This window comes from Chrysoperla carnea, chromosome 1, assembly GCF_905475395.1.
Source record: "Chrysoperla carnea chromosome 1, inChrCarn1.1, whole genome shotgun sequence".
Lineage (NCBI taxonomy): Eukaryota > Metazoa > Arthropoda > Insecta > Neuroptera > Chrysopidae > Chrysoperla > Chrysoperla carnea.
The window spans coordinates 82,059,342-82,082,367 of NC_058337.1; the positions used below are offsets into that span (position 1 = coordinate 82,059,342).

General features: G+C 28.4%; 1 protein-coding gene across 3 annotated transcripts in view; it reads left to right on the top strand.

Moving 5' to 3' along the window:
- LOC123290557 (polypyrimidine tract-binding protein 1) overlaps positions 1-23,026 on the top strand; it is a 740,982-nt gene that overhangs the window by 140,655 nt on the left and 577,301 nt on the right. For 2 of the 3 annotated variants that reach the window (XM_044870779.1, XM_044870780.1), the window contains exon 3: positions 16,906-16,961. The exons of the other annotated variant lie outside the window; for it this stretch is intronic. In XM_044870779.1, the coding sequence (XP_044726714.1) occupies positions 16,941-16,961 (21 nt within the window). In that variant the 5' untranslated portion in view covers positions 16,906-16,940. The remainder of the gene's footprint in view (positions 1-16,905; positions 16,962-23,026) is intronic. 3 annotated transcript variants of the gene reach the window in all.

A 23,026-nucleotide genomic window follows, 5' to 3' on the forward strand; every position in this document is an offset into this window, starting at 1 on the left:
GATTTCCATTTATAAGAGTTATTTGAATTCAAAATATGTGAATATGTTGTTTTATGAACAAAATTATAATTCAAACATTCCCTAAATTATCCAAAATTTTGTTGTCAATAATTAAATTGTAGTATGTTTTAAATACTGATTGATTATATATATATATATTTTTACTACTCTCATACCGTTAAATTTTTCAAAACCCTTCTTACATAAAATTATACAAATTTTCATTTTATAATTTGCATTGGTATACAAGCGTAAAAGAATTTAGAAAATCTCGTATGTGACATAATAATTTTTGATATAATTTCGATAAATTCATGACATATTTTTATTATAAATTCTTTTCGGTCTATACCATGGAATATCATACGAAAATTGATTACTGACTGTCAATTATATTTGATAATAAAAATATGATTAACAAGTGAAAACAAACAATTGACTGAGTTAGTTGTTGAAATACCATTTATAGACAGTGTTGATGGCGCAATCGTTTGTTTTTTGACGTCACCTAAATAAAAAAAGATATCCACTTTAAATAGCCACACACACTTAACTGATATTCCCATATTAATACATACTATAAAATTTGCACCTAATTAGTGCCCTCGTGGGTAAGTAAACAAAAAAAATTATTTTAACAAAAGTTGGTTTTAACAACATTTTTTACATTTAAACTTTTGTTCTTTCTCTAATGGTTTACAAGATGGGCCGTACGGACCCAAGACCCACCTGACCTATGTTGCTCATTTGCGAACTCACTTCTCACTTTTTACGTCCTGAGTGCTCTGTAAAAATTATAGCTTGATATCTTTTTTCGTTTTTTAGTTATCATGTTGACAGACGGACGGACGGACAGCCGAAAATGGACTAATTATGATTCTAAAAACACCTTTAACAAAATTTTTTTCGGAGCAACAATATTTTTAAGGGGCTAAACTTAATTATACTAAGTATATTTCATATATACATGGTATAAAAACGAGGTGGCAAATTACTATAATAATAAATAGTGTCATAGCGTTCGAAATATACTTCTATAGATTCTGTCGCCAGTTACACTTTTTGGTCGTTAATTTTTTTCACTAACTTTGTTTTAAACTCTTCATTTTTATTCGATGAGCTGAGGGTAAATGTGTTTCAAATATCAGTGTCTGGTCTTTTGTAATTTAAGGCCTCCATTATAGAGCAATCAGTAGAAACCTTAAAGATGCGTTCTTTGTAAAAAAGTCAAAGAAGTTTTTTGTTAGTATGTGTAACAACATTGCAATTGTGCTACTATCGAATCTAAGTTCATTCGATAGATTTAGAAAGTTATATCGTTGTAAACTTCGTAAGTTTCAAGCTTTAAACTTAATTTCCAAACGGATTGGATATAAAAGCCTTTTGTGTTATGTGTAATGAAAAGTTAATCAGGGTCAAGTTAATCAAAATAATTAGAGCAGCAATTTTGATTATATCAACAGATTACTTCAAACTTCGTATTAAACATTGTCGTCATAAAATTTGCATGTCCAGTAGCTAACCCACTGCATTTTTCAATAAATAATCTAAATAGCATTCGAAGAAATACATAAATGGTTGCATCGCTAAATTCAATGTGCATTTCTATTATATTGAACAATAAAATAGTTTTCTTAAGAATCATTCAAATGCTTTTTCCTATTTGATGAACAAATTTTTTTGTGAAACAAAACTATCCCTATATAATAAATGTGAAAGTAAGGATGTTTGATTGTTTGTTTGTTTGTTACGCTTTCACGCAAAAACTAGCGAATAGCTTTTATTGAAACTGTACAGCGAAATAGCTCATACATCAGAATAACACATGAGCTATAATTTATAACGATATATTTAAAAATAAAATAATTAAATTTAGATAAATCTAACATTTACTATTTTAACTTTTTACAGAAATCTTAAATTTATGGTTCAAAATGATGATAATAGATGGAACAGATATATGATTATCATTTTAAACCCTAAATTAAATGTTTCTGTAAAAATTTAAAATAGTAAATGTCAAACCATTCATGGCTATCTTTTCTGTTATTTTAGCTAAGTAAAAAAATCCCTTCAAGTGTTTTGGAAGGGGAATAAGAGAAGAGGAGTGGAGTGTAAAGCGGTGGTTTTTACTTTTAAGCCCAGTGTAGCAGGCGGGTATTAATCTAGTTAAATATAATTTTAAATTTCTAATAAGTAAAATCTTCTAAAATGCCCATGCTGTAGAGCAGGGAAAAATCGACTATATTCGATTATATTATTATATTTATATATTTAAAAGGAAAATAAAAATGAAGTAGGAAATATGTAATAAGATGAACTTGATGTAACGGTTACCAATAACGGTTTTAGAGCACTGTAATATAATTTTTTTCCTCCTATTATCAGGTAGGTATATAACAATGATTTTTCATCAAACATTTTTGTATTGTAATATATGAAAATATCATGTAACAGAAAATTGATTATTATTATTATGTCTTTTATGTAAAGTTTATATAAGAGAGAGTTACAATGTACAGTGTCTGTCAAGATAGTATAGAAAATAATTAAAATTTCGAATGATAAGCAAAAAATTTATTATTTTACTGTAACTTCATTACTTCCGAAAATGTTTTGTCAGAAAATAACTTAAATTTATTCACTTTGGATTTTCAGACATCGTTGTCATTAAAATTCTTGCTTTGAAATTGCGTATCTTGTATGTTTATATCCATATTTCAAATTTCTTTATTATCTCGTATCGCCCAAACAGCTCGATGAGTTGCGCCATTTAGGGTAACGTTATATTTGTCATAAAAATCCAAGTGGCCTTAGGTAGGTTTTTGAACAAAAAATCAAAATTCCAGATTTTGGAAATCTATCGAGTAGGGTATTAAAATAAAGGAAATTAAAAGGTTATTACAAATATAAATATTTTAATTTCATAAGAAATAATAAACTGGAAGTTTTAATACAGCAAGAGGGTTCTTCTAATGCTGGAACACTAAAAAGTTTAAAATAAATAGTAAAAAAAATAAAAACTCGACTGTGTTAAATAAAATCTGAAAAAAGAGAAACAAGTCCCATAGGTAACATAGCGAATTTAACAGTCGGGGCCCTTTATTGGGAATATTTGAGGCGGTCTGGATTTTAATGGGCCCGACTATCGCACGACTTGTTTCTTTTTTTTCAGATTTTTTAAGTTTTTTTTTCAGATGTTCCTATTCTGATTATCCAGAAAAGACTTCGATTGTTCGACTCTTGATAGGGCGATGAAAATATATATATTGAAATTTATAATATTTTATTTTGACTATTATGACTGTTTTCCTTGAAACCTTGCTATTGCAACTTAAAAATTCTCGCACATCCTGTCTATATATAAATATTAACCATCATATAATATTAAGATGAATGTCACGTCATGCTAACCGGAGGACATGATGACCATTGTGATGACAATAATATTACCACACATATCTTACATCATTTCCTACCCCTCTCTCGTCCCTAGATAGTTTGGGTTGCATGGGGTCTCAACAAAGCCATTGCTTTCCTTATATGCAACACCATACAACTGTGACCATATAGTTATAGTAGGTACACCTCTATTCATATCCAAGGTACTCCAAACTCTCATACTCCTGTAGTGAACGAAGCTTCGACATCATCTTCTATTCTTGGTTTGTGCTGTTGGTGTTCCCATTCTGAAATGATATAATAATATCTACATTATCAGATCATATCACACTATTCAGAAAGTATTCGATGTATTCTAGGTATTATATCATCGTAACTGTTGTACGATCTTGAATAATTTTATTGGTCATTAGATAACCTGACATGCAATATGAATATCAATTTAGTGTTAAAAAAAAAAGTGTATTGAGTTTTTTTCCGTTTTCAATTTCACTTGAGGATGGATAGCTAATCTTTACCATGAAATCAGCATTTTTGTTGGTATGAAAATAAATACTTCAATTATATTAAGACATAGTAACTACGGAAAAATATCAATTGGGTGAAGTAGTCTCTATTTGATTCAATTTCATTTACTCTGGCAGTTGTTCAGCTAATAATATCTAATTTGAATAGTGCTGAGAAACGTGGATCTGTTTTTGGGACAACTCGAACATTTCAGTTTTTATAACTAACGATTTGATTTAGCAACATCAGATTTTTTTGTTGAATAAAGTACCGAAGAAAAAAGTTACTTTTATTCAATTTTTAGAGATGCCGAAATCCAATATATATTTTGGATGGTATTGTATTTGGATCAATTTGGAATAACATATACGCAAGGGGGAATTTTTTTTTGCGATTTGGTTGCAAAAGGAAAAACATTATTTATAATTTTGAATGCATATTTCATATGCATAAAAAGATATAATCTTATGTAAGAAATTAAGTATTCAAAGCCTACTAGCTGGACCTGCGTGGAAAACGACACCCGTGCCTACCTACCCGTGAGTATTAGTATTAGGACAACATGTTTTAAAAATAGTTTGTATAAAAATAGTATAAAATAAGTCTTGAATTATCGGTTGTTACTTGTTAATGATGTCTTCAGTACTAGGAGAACATTTTTTTTTAAATTTTACTTTCGAAACATGCTTGCCTAATACACATATTAAACTTATTTAAATTTATGATAGTTGTGTTTTAATTAAAATTATGTCTAGCATGTTTTTTCTAAGGTTAAAAATGAAGGGTAAACCATGGAATTTGAGACTCGAAGACTTTTTCGTTTGTTGTATTGAAGAGCGTAAATTCCTTTTTTCATATATTATAATTAAACTTTTAAATAGAGTTGATGACGAAATCTGTAGAACTAGCGCTCGAGATTGTATTAGCTGTATTGGCTGAAAATACAAAACTTCGAATCAATTCTAGAAATCTTATTAGCTTATTAAATGAGAAAGAAAATCTTAACAAATGGCGATAAATTTGCATTTGATCCAAATCTCTACAGTTATTAAACATTTTCCCTAACAATGTGTGAACGCCGGCTTATAAGTTATTTTAAAGCAGAATTTAATGATCGAATAACTAAAATTAAAATATGTGCTTTAAAAACGTACTTTTTTTGAAATGTTGGCCTCAGTTAACTAATTCAAATATAGTTATATTTACTATCGAAACGAATTTGCTGAAGAATTCGTAGTGTAAATCAGTCTTTAGTATAAGCAGTAATATCTGTTTGCTTCGTAGTATGTATAAGTAATTCAGTGGAGCTTATAACGATTTTAGCTTAACACATACATCCACACAAATATATGTATACCTGTATACACAGATACACGTATGAACGAACTTAACGTTAGCTGTTAGGTATATTATATATATACATATACAAGGTGTAAAAAAGTGCTTGTACCCTAAAATTACCCGCAAATAACAATTTAAAAAAAAAACTTAAGTACAATAATTAAAATTCCAAGAGTTGTTTAAGGCAATGACCTTGAACTTAACCCTAAAATCGATTTTCAAGATAATTTTGTATCTTAATTTGAGAATTTCAAATTTTTTTCCCATTATTGAATGCCGAATGTCAATCAAGCATAATTTTGCACATTGAAACACGAACATCTCTGGATAAAGTTTCATCTATATTTTTGAAGTGAAAACTTCTTTAGCGGCGTTGTACACTTTTTTTGCAATGGGTAAAAAATGTTAAACTCGCTTCAGGACACGTGACCGGATGTGAAGATTCGTAAGACAATGTCACAGTCAGTACACAGGCTCTCGTCCGATCACCGAAGTTAAGGAACATTGGGCACAGTCAGGATGGGTGACCACTTGGGAACACTGTGTGCGGTTGCCTTTTTATTAAAATATAATTTTTTTTGTTTTTTTTTTTAAGTGAAAAGTTCTTTAGCGGAGTTGTACACTTTTTTGTAATGGGTAAAAAATCTTCGTTCATGAAATTGTCATGTTTGTGTATGATAGCGCAATAAATAAATATTGTATTCTACCGAATAAATGATAGTACTTTTATACTGATAATTAAAGCAATTCGTGCAAAATTATTCCCTAACCATTCCAAAATATCAAAAATGCACAACGTTAATATTTAAGTTTTCACTTCTACCGGTACTCCCGGAGTGCAACCCGTGGTTTTTGTTTTTTTTCTTTAATAATTAATGATTTTGAAATATTACTTCAAAGGCCAATTTTTTACGATGTCAGAAACGGATGTTTCCATTTGAAATTTACAAGTTTAGTACAAAATGACCTTGAAAATCGACTTTAAGATCAATGTTATCAAGTATTACAGTTCTTTGAACCCCTCAAGTCTTATGTTAAACTTATTTTTCTAAAAACTTTTTTCCCAATATTCTTGGGGTACCAGCATTTTTTTTAAAACCGGGTATGTACGTATATATGTATATAGTGAAGTGTAGCTAACTAATACTAGATGATACCTAGAGCAAATACGTATTACAATAATATAATCAACTATGAATATAAATTAAGAAATTTGATTAAGTAACAATAAATATTAAATTAAATATACACTGCATATATACATACATACATACATGCAATATATATAATATATATATATATATATATATATATATATATATATATATATATATATATATATATATATATATATATATATATTATATATATACATCATACACTTACTTCAAAACATTTATCTTATTTTAAATGGATAGTAGTAGTACCTACTGAATCTAACTCTAATTACGACATTTTGATTTTGGAAAATAATAATTTAAACATTTAGGTTTGAGATCAAACTGAAAGCATTAGCGAACATTTGAAATTTTATGTATCAAATAATTAGTAATACGTCTTCTGTTAAAATTTTAAATCGATTCATTTTTACATATTAGCGAAATACCGAAATACCTTTTTTGTCATTTTTAATTGTTCATGACTTTTGCAATTTTAGCTTGCAAAACGCTTCTGGCACATTTTTCTTGACATTATTTCGAATCAAACAAGTTCTCACTCGTATTTTAACGAACATATTTCACCAATGTGAACTGGTTGACTAGACTTTTTTATCATTTTATCAAAATTAAGAACTTTTTCTGTTTAATTTTTTAGTGACCGGTCCCAGTATGCAACAATCTATAAGTAAAACTAGTAGGTAGATTTTCATATAATTAGGAGGTAAAATTTAAAATTTTTCATATAATTAAAACACATTTTGCTAACTAATATTTTTTTTAAATATTTATGTGTCGAATCTGTTTGAACATCGAAAATTAAAAATCAGTGATGTTTGCAGTATACGTTTATCGAATTCAATTTTAATAGCTTGAGATATTTAAAAATTAATAAACTAATAATTACCTAATAATTTTATTATTCTTTTTTTATATTTTAAATATACAAATATTTTTCAATAAAAATAATCATTTAATTAAAAAATGAATTCATTAAAAACACTTTTAAAAATAAATTTGAACTCCACTTGAAAATATGGAATTGATCAATTCGAATTAAATTTATTTATTGGTTAAGAAATTGTACGAAAAAATCTTACTACAGATGTAATTACAAAATAAAATAAACTTTAATTACTACAATTTTATATAAAATATCTTAAGATAACTTATATATTTATTGTGTAAAAGATATTTATTTAACTTTTTTATTATATAATTTGTAAATAGATGGATAAAATAACGTGAGAAAATAGCTCCATTACTTAAGTCATATTTCCCCTTGATGGTTTTTTAAATATAGAATTACTGACTCATAAAATAAAGTTTAAAAACTAAAACCACAACGACTACAAAATCACGCTTTGTAAAGTAGGTATGACTAGAAAATATTATCATGTAAAATTGTTATTATAAGTAAAATGGTCATTACAGTCGTGGGATCTCTAGTCTTTATTAAAAAGTTATCCAAAGAACCATTCCCCGACTGTAAGGACTTTACATGATCAGATTTTGTTTGATACTTGTGTAAAATTGTCATTACAGTGCTTGATTTTGTAGTCGTGGTTCTAGTTTTTGAACTTTATTTTATTTAAATTATTTTGGGGATATAATTTTGCGGTAACGAATAACCATATATTCTTTGGAAATGAGCTAATTAATTTTTTTTAAATCAAGACTTTAGTCCTCTAGACGGTTTAAGGATATTTCTAGTCCTCTAGAGGATATTTATAGTCCTCTATATAACCAGTGGACGATCAAGACGTTTCCAATGATACTTCATTTGTCAAATTTTGATAAGTAGTTTAGAAATTATGAGGGCACAAGTGAACATGCATAGACATATCAAACAGATAACTCTCGTCGCCCTCGGGATAAAAATAGATTAAAAAAGGATCAGAAAGTGGATACCCTCAAAAGGCATATCCTTGATTTTTAGCAATTAATAGAGACTGCAAATATGCGCAGAGCCAATAAAATGGCAAAAAGAGTCGTTTATCAGTTGAAAATTCCTTCCAAATTGCTAAAATAAATCCCCTTCAACAACAATCCGCATTTTTTTAAAACCCATCATACCTTGTTTAAGGTCAAAATAAGTCGGTCGTATATATCAGGCATTCCCAATCAATATATAAATTGTGTTCTAGTGGTTATGAAAAGGATTTATAACATATTCTCATCCCTCTCCGTTGACCTTCGATACAGTGCATAAGTGTATATTTTCGAGGAAAGGATGACTTAAACTACATTTGACGATCATTTGTTACGTTTTATATGCTTTTCTGCCCAGCTTAGAAGAACATTAATGTATATTTACGCCACCATTTTAATAAAAATACATGTATTTTCGATATAAAGGTTTTTCCACGTATACTAAAAATACTGATGTAAATAACTTTTTTTATGGTTTCACTACTTATCTCGGACAGTATATTTTTGTATGGTTGAGTAGATCAAAAGTCTCTAACGGGCACGAAGATTTACAAACATATTTTTGAGATATGGAAAAAAAAGAATAGCCAGAACAGTAAAGTTAGGGTAAGACTGCTCTTTTCTTTTTAATTCTTTATAAACTTTCCCTCGATACCCCAAGAGTTTACGTGCTCGAAAATTAAAAATCTTAATCCATAAATTTGATGGGTAAAATCCTTTTTATTGTCTACAAAAGTGATAAAATCATTTTTCGTATATATCGCAATGTGCCCTTACTCCTATATGTAGATGTTTTGGTAAGCATTTAAAATTAGATTAAAATTAAATTACTTTTCGACACGAATATTACGCCAGATTTATACTCCTGAAAGCCTTAAATACCAAACGAATATTGGCATAATTCTTATCATAACGTCGACTAGAATTAACGAGATGCGGTTTCGGGAGACTCTCCAAAAAGCCAAAGTTTTAGAGAATAAAATTTTAATGAACTTTATTTTCTACCAGCCGCTACCCGCCGGAAGCGAGAATTTACCAATTAATTTCAACTTTAAAAACAACGACTAACGCGTTTTAGCCTTCACCACCCATATCTCTCCACCAAATAATAAGTACTCACTATATAGACAAGTTCTCACTTATCCCCCCATCCATAATACTTAAAATATGTAAGTTTTTATTATGAAGCCAAATTATTTTGATTTTAAAATCAAAATCGTTCAGGGAAGTGGAAGGGTCACTGCTAGCATCATCTGATATATGAGCTATAGTTTCAAAAATTTCATTAAAATCCATTCAGTAGTTTATGATATCGTCCAGTGATGCGGATGTTATTTTAAATGAATGACAATGTTGAGTGCATCGAAGACTTGGTAACAAAAATTTTAATTTTTAGTATCTATTCTTTTTAATTAATAGTTTGTATAAACTGTTTTTAAGCGCTGTATAGAAGGCCCCTTAACTTTACAGGTACTATTATTACACCATATATAAAATATACAGTAGTTTGATAGTTAAAATGTTGTTACAAACAAGTAAGGTATTCGAAACATAGGGGAATGTAATAATAAAATATAGAGATAAATTGTATGTAATTAAATTTACCCGGAAATCAATTAAGTTTTTTCCGGTTGATATTGACTGTGCTGTGTTTGTATATATGTTTTTACGTATGTATGTATGAATGTTTATTGAATATGTTTGTATTTTGTTACAACTCGTAAGTACTACAAATCCGATTTGATATTTAGGATTTTCCATTTATAGTGGAGTAAAACTTCCATTTCTTACCATAAAATTTATATGAATGTTGTACACTCATCTAGGAGGAATATCTACTAAGTATTTAAAGATTTTATTTGGCATTGAAATTTTATGTTATAAGTTCTGAAGTTTAGTATTTTCGAAATTTGAAAAGACGCCATAGTTAATTACTACAAACCTTTGGTTATAATACGCATTAATATAAATCTATTAGCATTTTATAGATCTAATTTAATATTAAAAATTAATGTAAAAAGTTTTAACATATTTCAGTTAAAAGTATAGAACTTCGAAAGTAAAGTAATCGAAAAAATAAAAATTGTGAGCGCGGCAGAATGAAATTGTTTAATATTCAATATCTTAATCAGCTAGACGAAAGCTGTTAATAATAATTAATTAGGAAAATAATCCCATCCCGTCCAGAAATTTTTCGATTTTTCCGATATGACTTTACGGACAAGGTTCAAAAAGATGTCTAATTAAGTTTACTTTAAAATTATTAACGTGATATCAGTTTTGCCACATTTTTTGTATTTTTCCATTAAAATTGCAATATTTCAAAAAATATATATCCGTAACTGCGAAAAATTTTGAGCATGTTGCCAGTACCTAAATAAAGTAAATTGGAAGGCATTAATTTTAGTTCTCGTGGTAAATTCATCAGCTTTTGTGTTGAAGAAACCATTAAAAGAAAGGTACGAGAAACTTCGTTTTCATTATAACTCCGTTAAATTCGTGCAAATGACTTGAAACTTTTTTCCGTTTCATAATTTTTTAAAGTACGTAAACGTGTATGATAAACCTTCTCAAAAAACTGCAAATTTTTCAGTCATTTCACGTTAAATACTCTTAATGTCAATCGCTAATAACTCGGAAAGTATTGACTTTTTGAAATATGCTTGAATGACTTTTTTTGCTTAGTTGTGGGTTGGTCCCACGTCCCAGAGGGTGGGTCCCACCCTCTGAAAATTTAATTATTCCTGTAGTAGTATTAGTTCTGAAATCAAAATTGTACTATTTTCATCTAACACGATATCAAATCAAATTAGCGACATTAATATGAATAGCTTTTTTTAAATGAATCCTTATTATCGTAAAATGCTAATAAGCCACGTACATGGGGTTGTTCTATTTTAAAACTTCTAACCAAATCAACACTTTGAAGTTTACTTTAAATCTTTTAAAACACTAAATAGTGCTAAAATTCACTTAAGAAAATAATAAATTATTTAATAAGGGTCTTTCAGTAAGAGTGATACTTGATTGAAAAAAAAATCCTTTAAAATTTGAATAAAAAAAAACTATTCAATGTATCAAGAAGTAAATTATTTTTCATTGTGCACAAAATCGGTGAACATTTGTCATTTAACGATATTTTGTCATTTACAGCATTTTTACTGACCTGAATTTTAATGTCGTTTTCAAAGTTTTTCAATCACACCATCATATTCACTTTTTTGGTAAATTCAAAGAAAATAATAATAAGTTCTATGGATAGTCAAATTAGTCCAATTTTTAGAAAAATTACAAAAAATTCAAACGGAAGAGAGTTCAGTTAAAAGGCTCGTGTTTGACATTTTCTATGATAAATCATTCAATGCCTATAAGCCTCAAAATAGAGAACAAGTTCGTTGATACTTTGAGCTGTTTGGTTCCAATGCAAATTATATAAAATTGGCAGTAAATAGTCGGTGTGGTACTGAAGTCGTGTGAGTGCGACCCCTGTAGTCCACACGACTAACTTCCCAGAGGGGGAAAAACATTAAAAATAAGGTCTTGTTAGCCTTCATAGATTATTCTTCGACCATGTACTGCAGCTTATGCTGGAATGATTATTATCTCCATAGATAAATGACGTGTTTTATCCACTTTTCATATTCTGTTTATTCAGTTTTTTCTAATTTTTTTATTACCATTAAAAAACGGCCGGCTTAGCGAATTCTGCTAAAAACTCTTCCTAAATACGCGATTACGCGTCGAATAAGCCCAGTCACGTGTGAACGAACATACGCATATACGTCCACACACAGACATCACATTGTAAAAAATTTGATTCTGATATTGTGGCCTTGAAACCGCGGAAACATGTAAAACTGGAGATCGGCCCCAATACATTAACTTCCTCTGGGAAGTTAAAAATATCATTCTTATTGAAAAACCTAAAGAAAAAGACAAACTATATAGGTATCATTAAGATTAAAATATTCATTTGAGACTTTTATTAAATAAGATTTAAAAACTTATCTCACTTACATAGTGAAATTAAAACAGACGTGTCAGTTCTACACGACTAATGAAAATATCTATATTTCGACCATATTTTCGATATAATGTTAATGCATATGTATAGAATATATCTTCTCACTAAGTAACTGTATAGGAGGTATAACTCTCATGGGCATTTTCTCACAAGTAATAGTAATTTTGTCGAGACTTGGTAATTAGCACCTCTGTGTTTTAGTAAGGTGTTCATTTTACTACAGCGTTGAGTACTGAATGAGTCAATGCTTCTCATTATTTCTTGTTTACCTCCTTTTGTGTTATAATATATGTGTCTGGTTTATTTGATGAAGAAACAGTTCTAATATATTCTATTTGAAATTATTTTACTTCGTTAAATACAATTAAATTCAGGTGTTTTCCATAAATATTTTATGAAATTTAATTAATCCTCTTTTTAGAAATTCCGTAAATTCGTTTCTAAAAAATGCATTCTATAAAATTAACAAAAAGATTGCCAATAAGTTCAATTTGGAAATTGTTACTTTTTATTATACCTCTACGTTTTTAAAACGTATTTTCATAATGTTGAGTATTTTGTTGATTTATACCTACTTTTTTGGAAATTTGAATATCTATATAATTACAACAGATATTAAGGTAGTAGGAGCACCATGGCAAGATTAGATTTGTGGTTGAAATTATTTATACCTCAACTTTGACGATAACTTTTAAAAAAATCAAGCCTTTTATCCAAAATTTTCCTGGCGCTTGTACATCATTAAGCGTAGTTTATCAGATGAAAGGTTTGTTTTCAAAATCGTCAGAAATTATAGCGAAGAAACCACTTGTTTTTCGCCAATTCATATGTTTTAAATTTTTTGGACATGTCAACTTGCTTTTTCGAAATAATTATTGTATCGTTTAGTTTTTGAAGTTGATACAAAACCTGTCCTAGAAGTTCCTGTCCATTCCATTTCTTTTTGATATTCAATTTCATTCATTCGACTTGAATAATGTTCCTAACTTATAACCGTTTACATTCCTAACACCTTCAAATTTGGTAGCTTCAACTAAAACATTCTCATTGCAATTTTAAAGAATGTTCAATGTTATCTGTTAAATATGGTACAATTTTTACTGTCTAGAGAGTCAAGCATGTTTCAATTGTATTTCAATTTATTTGATTTGTTCTATTGAACAAACCGCAGATAGTCGTATACTTTCATCTTGACTTTTTCAGTTGCTATAGAGCATGAATGTGTATGGACGTTTATAATACCTACTATCAAAACTTCATTAAAAATTCCAGAAGTATGAGCTCACATTTAATTCCTCCATTTTCGACTTCAAAGTTTTTCATTCTTCTGTTTTTCGTAGTTTTATTGTAAAAGCAAAACTAGGAAAAATGCTTGTGTCTGGGTATACATAAAAAATTCTAAAGTTGCTATACATATAATATCTCGAAAGGATGTCATTTTATTAATTTTTGTTGCTTTCATTTTACTTAATTATACCAAGAGTTGCATTGATAATAGGTCATGCAGTTTTTATACAGTTAGAAATGCATGGCGTTTATTACAATGTTGGTATGGTATTGGGACAGATGCTAAAAAAGTATCTGATAATACTCTATATAATATTGTCGTAAAATCCATAGCTATAGCGTTATTAATAGCGTTAATATTGTATGGAATAAAAACTTTGGCGCCGCTTACATTAGTAAATAGTAAGTTTCAAATGCTACTGGTTTTTCCCGCTATGATTTTTAGCACGTTTATCAGTATACATTATTGAACTACGATCCTATTCAGTATAGGTGTAAACGCTATATTTGTTGTCACACTGCTCGTCTTTCTATTATTCTTTACCTTTTGTAATTTTAATCAATATTGATGGTATGCCATTACTAGCATCAGTGACATTACAGTGTTAGATGTACTATTCGCCAAAAGTATTGTGGATATCATTAGTCAGTAGGGGCCTGGACAGCCATTCTGACATCAGCTCATGCACTATAAGTATTGCTTATATTCCGATGCATTAAATGAAAAAATCATCTATGTTTAAATTTTTTTTTAAATCAAAAAAACCACACATTATTATCGGATAAAAATTTCTTACCGTGATACAAAACAACTGGGTCTTTAAGGGATGCAAGGGCGCGCTTTTTTAGCGCGAACGATCCGGCCATGAAATGGAAATGCTGATAAATTACAAGTCACACTTATCGATATTAGAAAATCGTTAATGGTTTAACGGGTATGAAAATCTTCTAATTACCTCTCAACTCAATAAATCTAAACTTCAACTTCAAGTGAAATCCCCAAACCCTGTCCAATAAAATTCTAAATCTAATAAATTAAAAAAATATATATAATTTGAATTATAATTTAACATAAATAAAGTATGTTCACTCGTATATGTTCGTAGCTAAACCGACCACCATTTGTAACTAATGTTACATACGTCACACAGTTAGTCATATTTGTATGAATATTAGAAAACATATATTAAATCCCCAATGGGATAGTATTTTACTATAAAGCTGCTGCTAACCGAGGGTTGTATGTGCTATACACATTCAAGTTTGTTTGTATATAATGAAAAATTTATGAGAACTGTGAATTATTCAATATAAATTTATTATTATGTAACAGTGGTGGCAGGGTAGGCAGTTTGGGCAGAGGTAAGGCTGAATGTGGTCACTCACAGCCTGTCAATGTGTTTTATTTTCTATAAATTATATGAATATATATTTTATTTTAGTTCAGAAATTTCTGAGTTATTACAATTCTATTATATAATATAACATATATTTGATGTGTTTTATTTTTGGTCAACTTTTAGTTCTTGACATTCCAAGATATATATCATATTTATGTCATAAATTTTCTATAAACTTGTCTTTATTACTTCAGTTTGTAAGTCATGCAAATATCATTATAGTCTGGTATGGACCGGCAATGTTGTACAGAAAATCTTTACAATTTCTTCAATTTGTTAACTTAGATGGTGTAACGCACGATATTTCTCTGGTTTTCATGTTTTACTTGGCTCATAGGGCTGAATTCTGTGGCTTCAAGGTACATCTTTTGTATATAAAGAAACGTTTGTGTAAAATTTGGGTTTACTTCAATCATCTTAGGGGTTTCACCACGAAATCTAACGGAATAAGCTAATTTTTTGTAAAAACCTTTATTTTGATAGTACAAATGTGTCTCAAAAGTCACAAATTATCACGCGTTCGCGTCGTTAGATATTCAAGGTCAAAGGTCTCGAAAATCAGTTTTTTTTAAATATCTCGTTTCTTTTGCCTTCAATTACATACCTTTTGCAAAAGGTATTAAATAATTATTTAAATAGTATTTAATCGATAGTTAAGTGAAAAAACCGCAAAATAGACAGGCTCAATTGTGAATCCCCGTCTATTATGCGGTTTTTTTCCTTCATTAGTCATTAAATACTACTTAAATAATTATTTATTACCTTATATTTATAAATATTGACCCTGTACTAAGGTACGTATCGCTGAGATACTGTTTGTCTGAAAGCTGTTTTTATTCGTTGGATGGTTTTTGAAATAGAGGGCGCAGAAGATTTATAAATATATGTTATTAAAAAATCATTTAAGTAGTGTTTAATCGATAATTAAGTGAAAAAACCATATAATAGACAGGTTCAATCGTGAATCCCTGTCTATTATGCGGTTTTTTCCGTAATTATTCATTAAATATTACCTAAATAATTATTTAATACCTTATATTTATAAATATTGACTCAGAATTAAAGTAAGTTAAGTTGAGCGCAACACCTTTTGCGCCCTCTATTTCAAAAACGGTTCAACAAACAAAAAGAAAGTTTCAGACAAAATTTGTAGAAAATTTTATCTTCTACAACTTTTATAAGCAGTGCCAATACGATTGAAGGCAAAAGAAACGAGATATTTAAAAAAAAAAACTGGTTTTGGAGACCTTTAACCTTGAATATCTAACGACGCGAACGGGTGATCATTTGTGACTTTTGAGACAAAATTTGTATTATCAAAATAAAGGTTTGTACAAAAAATTAGCTTATTCCGTTAGATTCCGAGGTTGATTACTTATTTTGACAAAGATGATCGTGTTAGTTCTTTTTTGTCATCACAGGAACAGGAAAAAGAACTATTTTTGTCATCACAGGTATTACAAAATACCTGTATCTTTAAAAGCCACATTTTCTTTCGAAAATACCTCTAGTTGTAACTTTAGTGTTCGTATCTTTAGGAGCCACATTTTCTTTCGAAAATACCTCTAGTTGTTACTTTTGAATGTCTGTAATCGATTACTGGCAATAACTTATCAACAAAATATGAACTTTACAAAAAGCACACTTTACTGTTTTGTTACTCATTATTTTTGTTCATTTGATTTTTGACATTATTTTTATTTTGTCATTTTAGTAAGATACTTTTGAATTGCTATTTTGATAACAAATCAAGAAAATATTTTAGTTAATGAATTTAATGAAACTTTTACTAACTATGTTATTAATGATCAATTTTAAACACTTTTTTTTAATATATATTTTTATTTTATTGCAGGTTAGTGTGAATTGTAAAACAGAACATTTTTTTAAATGGTTAATTTCACCGTGTTCGTAAGTACCTACTATGATATTATTTACCACTAGACTAAGTATAATTAATATCCTTTATTAATGGTCAAAACAAACTGATTTCGTTAAATATGAATAAAAAAAAAAGTAAATTTTAAGTTAGTTAAAGTAAAGGCTGTACTGAACAGTCCTGTTCTGACTGTGACCTGCCTGACCACTGTTTTCTTCATTTTATTACGTTAATAAAATGTATTTTATTTTCAGCAATGCAAAATTTTGGGTCCTAGCAGACAACTAACTTATCTAAACATTAAAACTAAAAATTCCTATGGCAATTAATTAAATGAATTATTAATATTTCTAGAAAATATGTAACGCATAACGGTTTATTAAAAAACCACCTGATATTACAAATATGCTGCACTGTCTATTACTTTCTTTTAACGCTTGTCGACATAAATGTGGCAAATTTGGAAGAAATAGTTGTATGAAAAATTAATTTTAAAATTTATTATATATTAATAATTATTGAGGACGGGATGTGTCAATTTTTTCATTCAAAACCAACTTATTTTAGAAAGATTAAATACAAATTAAAATATTTTTAACATAATATTAAAATAATCCTAATAAATTAATAATATTATTATTTATATAGATGTGACAAATCATGTTATTTAATGTAAATTAGTAATTAAAATCATTATTCAATTCCAATCCCTACAAATTATAACATGTATAACAATTTGTTTTGAGTCAAATGTACATTAACATAACTAACTAAACGCCATATGGGTGGCTGCATACTGCAAATATACAACACACTTCATACATACGTGCAAAACTACTGGCCAAGCTCCAATTTAATGTTCACGTGGCAAGAAAGAATCATAAGAACAGTTGTATAAATTATGTACAAAGCAGTTTCTTGTAAATTATATTGCTTGTGTAAAATTTTTTATGTTTAATTATTAGTCGATCAAAATGGGTAGTTATATGAAAAGTCATACATATAACTTTAGAATATTTTTTTGTATTAAATTATCGAAATCGACAGTATCGCTGACAAACCAAACATTACATACCTTTAGCAAAAAGTACGTTGTAAAATGCCCCATCAAGAACTTTTCTAAAAATAAAATCAAATATGTTTATAAATTAATCATATTGACTGCAAGTATCAATTAATAGGTAGGTATATACAGATTTTTACAAATTATAAAGGTAAATGACTTATCAGAAGATGGGTGAAAAATAAGTCCTTTTTATCCGACTGTCATGAAGTTCTTATGTATTTCGCGCGTATATTGTATGTATGCATACTTGTTTGTAAATTTCTTTATTACCTCGTATCTTCCAAACGACTCTTTTTTCCTAAGATTCACCGTTTCTGAGATATAACGATTCAAAAATTTAGAAGAGTTGTAATCGTCATATGATTTTATGGATGGACATATAATTCTATGGCTTACATTGAAAATTTACATGTAAAGAATTGAAAACTAGTCATAACAGACACCTTTACGCCAAAGTTATCCACGGCAAGCGCTGGCGTCGATTTGATTGTATGTAAGTAAAAATTGCATTTATATAGAAACTGACCGATAGAAAAATATTTTTATTTGTGTTACCGCTTCAGTGATGAACGTGGCGTACTTATACACATTATGACAATTCCCACTCTTCCAACTTTTGATCGCGCGAACAAACAATGATATCGACTTCGATGAGGTGTCGTTCGATGCGTATTAAAGCAATATGATCTGAAAAGAATTTCATAACATGAAATTCGAGCCGGGTGAAAGACCGATATCGCGCGGACAAAAAATGATATCAACCTCGTTGAGGTCTTGATCGAAGCGTATTAACGGCAATATGATTCGAAAAGAATTTCATAAAATTCGATCGAGTCGTTTCGAGTCGTTTTTATTTTTTTAAATTTTGTATAACATTTTATTATGCTGGTAAGTTTTTCGTGTGGACCACAAGGATCGCATTAGACTCTATCCACAGCTTTTTTGGTTGGTTAATTTTGACAATAATATTGATATTGACAAACTCAATTCGATCGATGACTAAACACGCATATTATTTATCGATATAGAAATAATTCATTCACTTTAATGATTATTAAATAAAGTAAATAAGTGAGTATATTAAAGTTATATGGTACAGTATATTAAATATGGCAGACTGTATAATTCACACTTTAACCACATGTTAAATAAAATTAAATAATAATATTGGATATTTAAAACAATATAAATTATCATGACAATTTAATGTAATCATGTTCTGAAACTAAATTCTAATCCAATTTTAAATCAATTTTAGCAACAAACATTGTATCCATATACAGGGTGCGTCAGTTTAATTGATACATTCAAAAAATCTTCTAAATTACACCAGCTACACAAATCTAGTTCGGATAAAATTTGTTAATCTTAAGTAGGTTATCTTATTCTGACCTGTAATTCTTTTGGGTCACTTAATACTTAGCTATTACGGCAATCGATATAATTTTTTAATCAACTGAGTCTCCTGTAGCTCATGAAAAAAGAAAAATGAAGAAATATATGTAGCTCAGGAAAACATCTTTTTTGCATTTTCAGCACATTAATATTTTTACTTTTTATCTTGTAGGTATATATGAAAAATAACAAGGATTATTAAATTTGGTACCAAGTTGGAAACGCTTAGAAACATTGAAGGTACTGACAAAATTTTAGAAAAGGTGTCATAAAATTCCCTAATTAGTCCATTTCCATTTGCCCGTCCCCACCATCACGATATCTCAAAACCGAGATATGAAGCTGAATGAACTGAATTTAAATTAATTGGTTCATTGGGCCAATGAATCCATATTTAAGCAATAAAAGCTCCTTTGTAAAAAATGTTCCTAAAACATCCAAAACTATACAAGACAGACATGTTGAAAAGTATGTAGGCATCGCTTCAAATTGTGAAATAGAAAAATATTTGAATTTTTAAAATGATCTTCATCTTGTTAAATGTTTTTGTTTTATTTAAACTTATTACTTAACAAAAAATGCAAGGGTATTTCAACCAGTAATTCAGTTAATTGTTTATATTCACTTGTTTTTTAATTAAATTGTTGGATATGTCTAGTAAATCGGAGAGTAAAATAATCAGAGTAAGGGAACAACTAATTTTCGCAATGTTTATAGTTGTCTCAAACAGTGTTTTTTAGTATTTATGTTTAAACATAATTTCAGTTACTATAAATTTTTTTCTGAGAAAAAACGTGATTTGTGTCACTACTTCGGATATCACATATCATATGGTTGGTTGTTTTTTATTTGGCTTACCTTAGGAATACGATTATGTTATACATATATGTTATTAAAGTTGTAAATAGAAAAAGAAGAATTTATAAATGTCCGTTATAAGCATCTGGTGTTATACCATGATGGTTGTATAAAAGGTCGTTATGTCAATATATTATTTTCATATAAACTTTAAAATATCACGTTTAGTATTATTCTAACATTTATATATTAACATTTTTTATCATATTTCAAATACAGGTTGATCCTGTTATCGTTTAATTATCTTCTGGAATGAATTGGCTACATAAAATTTATTCGAAATAAGTATTGTTACCTGAATAAAATACATTTTCCAAACAGTCATTCAAATATTTACAATTACTTTCGAGTGCCCATTTGTTTTGCCCAAGTTTTTGATTAAGAACGGGATGCTGAAATCACTTCCTAATATGTGTATCTTGTTTCTTAAATTACAATCGAGTGATAAGTTTTTGTTGATGATAGAAATCAAATAAAAAGTTGTTACTAAATATGTGTATTTTATAAAATAAGACAATCTTATAGGAATTAATTTATGTTGACTTCGAGTTTTGGCATATACTTATTGAAAATAAATATCATGATACTCGAAATAAAATGGTATATTAACCAATTTTATTTAAAAAATATAATTAAAAAACAAACAACAGACTTTCATTTCGCTAAATATCGATACATCAATTGAAACGCAACTATCGTCAGTAGCTAAATTTAGTCGTATAACACATTACAAACATTCTTTACATCGTTAAAACTTTTTACAGAATGTATTTAATGTGTTACAAATAAATTTAGCTATTGACGATGGTTGCGTTACCATCAAAATATTGCTGTTTGGCGCAGTGTTCCCGCCTCTGAAATGTTTCTAATTTTAAATAATACATAAAAAGAATCATTTTGAAAAAAAAAATCAAAATCTGAGCTGTTATTGAGGACTCTCTTGAAAATGGATATTTTATATATTCTTTTATGCGACTATATTTTTTACCTATACAATTTATTTCTGGTTTGTAAAAAGTAGGTTTTGGCGTACAAGGGTAAAAAAATATTTTCTATACATAAAAAAATTTTCTATACATTAAAAAAATTTTTGTTCCATGACGTCTAGTCAGTGTTATTAAACAGCTAGTGGTCGGTGTAAGCTAAACACTATTATATCACTATATAATGTTTAGTTTCAACAAAAATAAACTGGGTCTCGTAAGTCTCGTTCGTAGAACAACTTAAAAGCTTAAATTTTATATGCGGTTTGTTTTTCAACATGTAATACGTAGCTAGTATCTTCTGTAATATTTGGGATGCTTTACTAATTTATGTTTTGTATAGGCACTTTTACAAGAATATAGATGGAAGATAAGTAATATTTGTTAAAATTTATTATTTTTAAGGTTACAACCTTTGTCAGTTAACAAACACACAAATGTTTGCCTATATTTGCTCTATGCATTTTTAGCGTAAATAATCATCGTATTTTATCACCGAATTTCGGATTTTTCCAATTAAATTAGGTCCATAAAATTTGACTTTATATAAATTATATATTTAAATTTGACTTTTTAATATGAGTTTATAAAATAATAAAAACAAATACATGGTCCCTAGGGAAAGTGTTTGTTGAAAAAGTATTTGTTTAAAGTTTTCACGCATATACAATATTTATAATATATTTTATGTAGTCATTGAGAGATATCAAACACTAACCTCAATCGTTATTTGGTCTGTGGTACAATACATACCATAACATACATCAAGCCTTCATATTGTCATGCACTTTGTGTGTTATGAAAATTAAAACTTTTTTTGGAGTTCACTAATACACTTTATTGGGCAGAAACTTTATTAAATTTTAAACAAAAAAAAAATATACAAATTTTTTGTTTGTATTTGTTCCTTAAGGAATAGAAATTTTTTGTTTTAATTTCCAATAAGCCACTTTTTATATTGCAAAAAAGTTATTTATAGAAGGAATAAGTGTAAAAATTTTTACATAACTTACAACAATTACGATTAAAATAAAAAATTTGGAAAATTAATGTTCAATAGTTATAAGCATGGCAAATATTTTCTATAAAGAAAATTATAGGAAGCGGTACTTTTTTTTCTTTTAAATAAATTTAAAGTGATGAAATTGCATGCATTTGTGTGCTATTTTCGTCTATAATTTTATACCATGTATTTGAAATATACCAAGGTATACTAAATTTAGTACCAAGTTTGTAACGCTAAAAATGTTGATACTACGAACAAAATTTTGGTATTGGTGTTCATAAACTCACCCAATTAGTCAATTTCCGGTTGTTTGTCGTCTGTTTGTCGTCTGCACCTCTGTCATCACGATTACTCAAAAACTAAAAGAGATATGAAGTGGAAATTTTTATAGCGTGCTAAGAACGTTAAAAGTGAGGTCTAGTTGGTAAATGAGCAACATAGGTCAATTGGGTCTTGGGTCCATAGGACCCATCTTGTAAACCGTTAGAGATAGACCAAAAGTTTAAATATAAAAAATGTTCCTGAAACATTTTTTCGTAAACATCACTGTTTACCCGTAAGAGCGCAAATTATGCGCAAATTGCATTGTATGTATTATATAGGTATATCAGTTATATGTGTGTGAACATGTATGTATGGGTAATATTGGCGAGTAATCAACACTGTCTATACATGGTATTTTAACAATAAACTCAGTCAATTGTTTGTTTTCTCTTGTTTTTTAAATACTTTTTTTCACAAAAATATCTCGAGAACTATTGTTTTCACGTATGTATATTTGTATTGAAT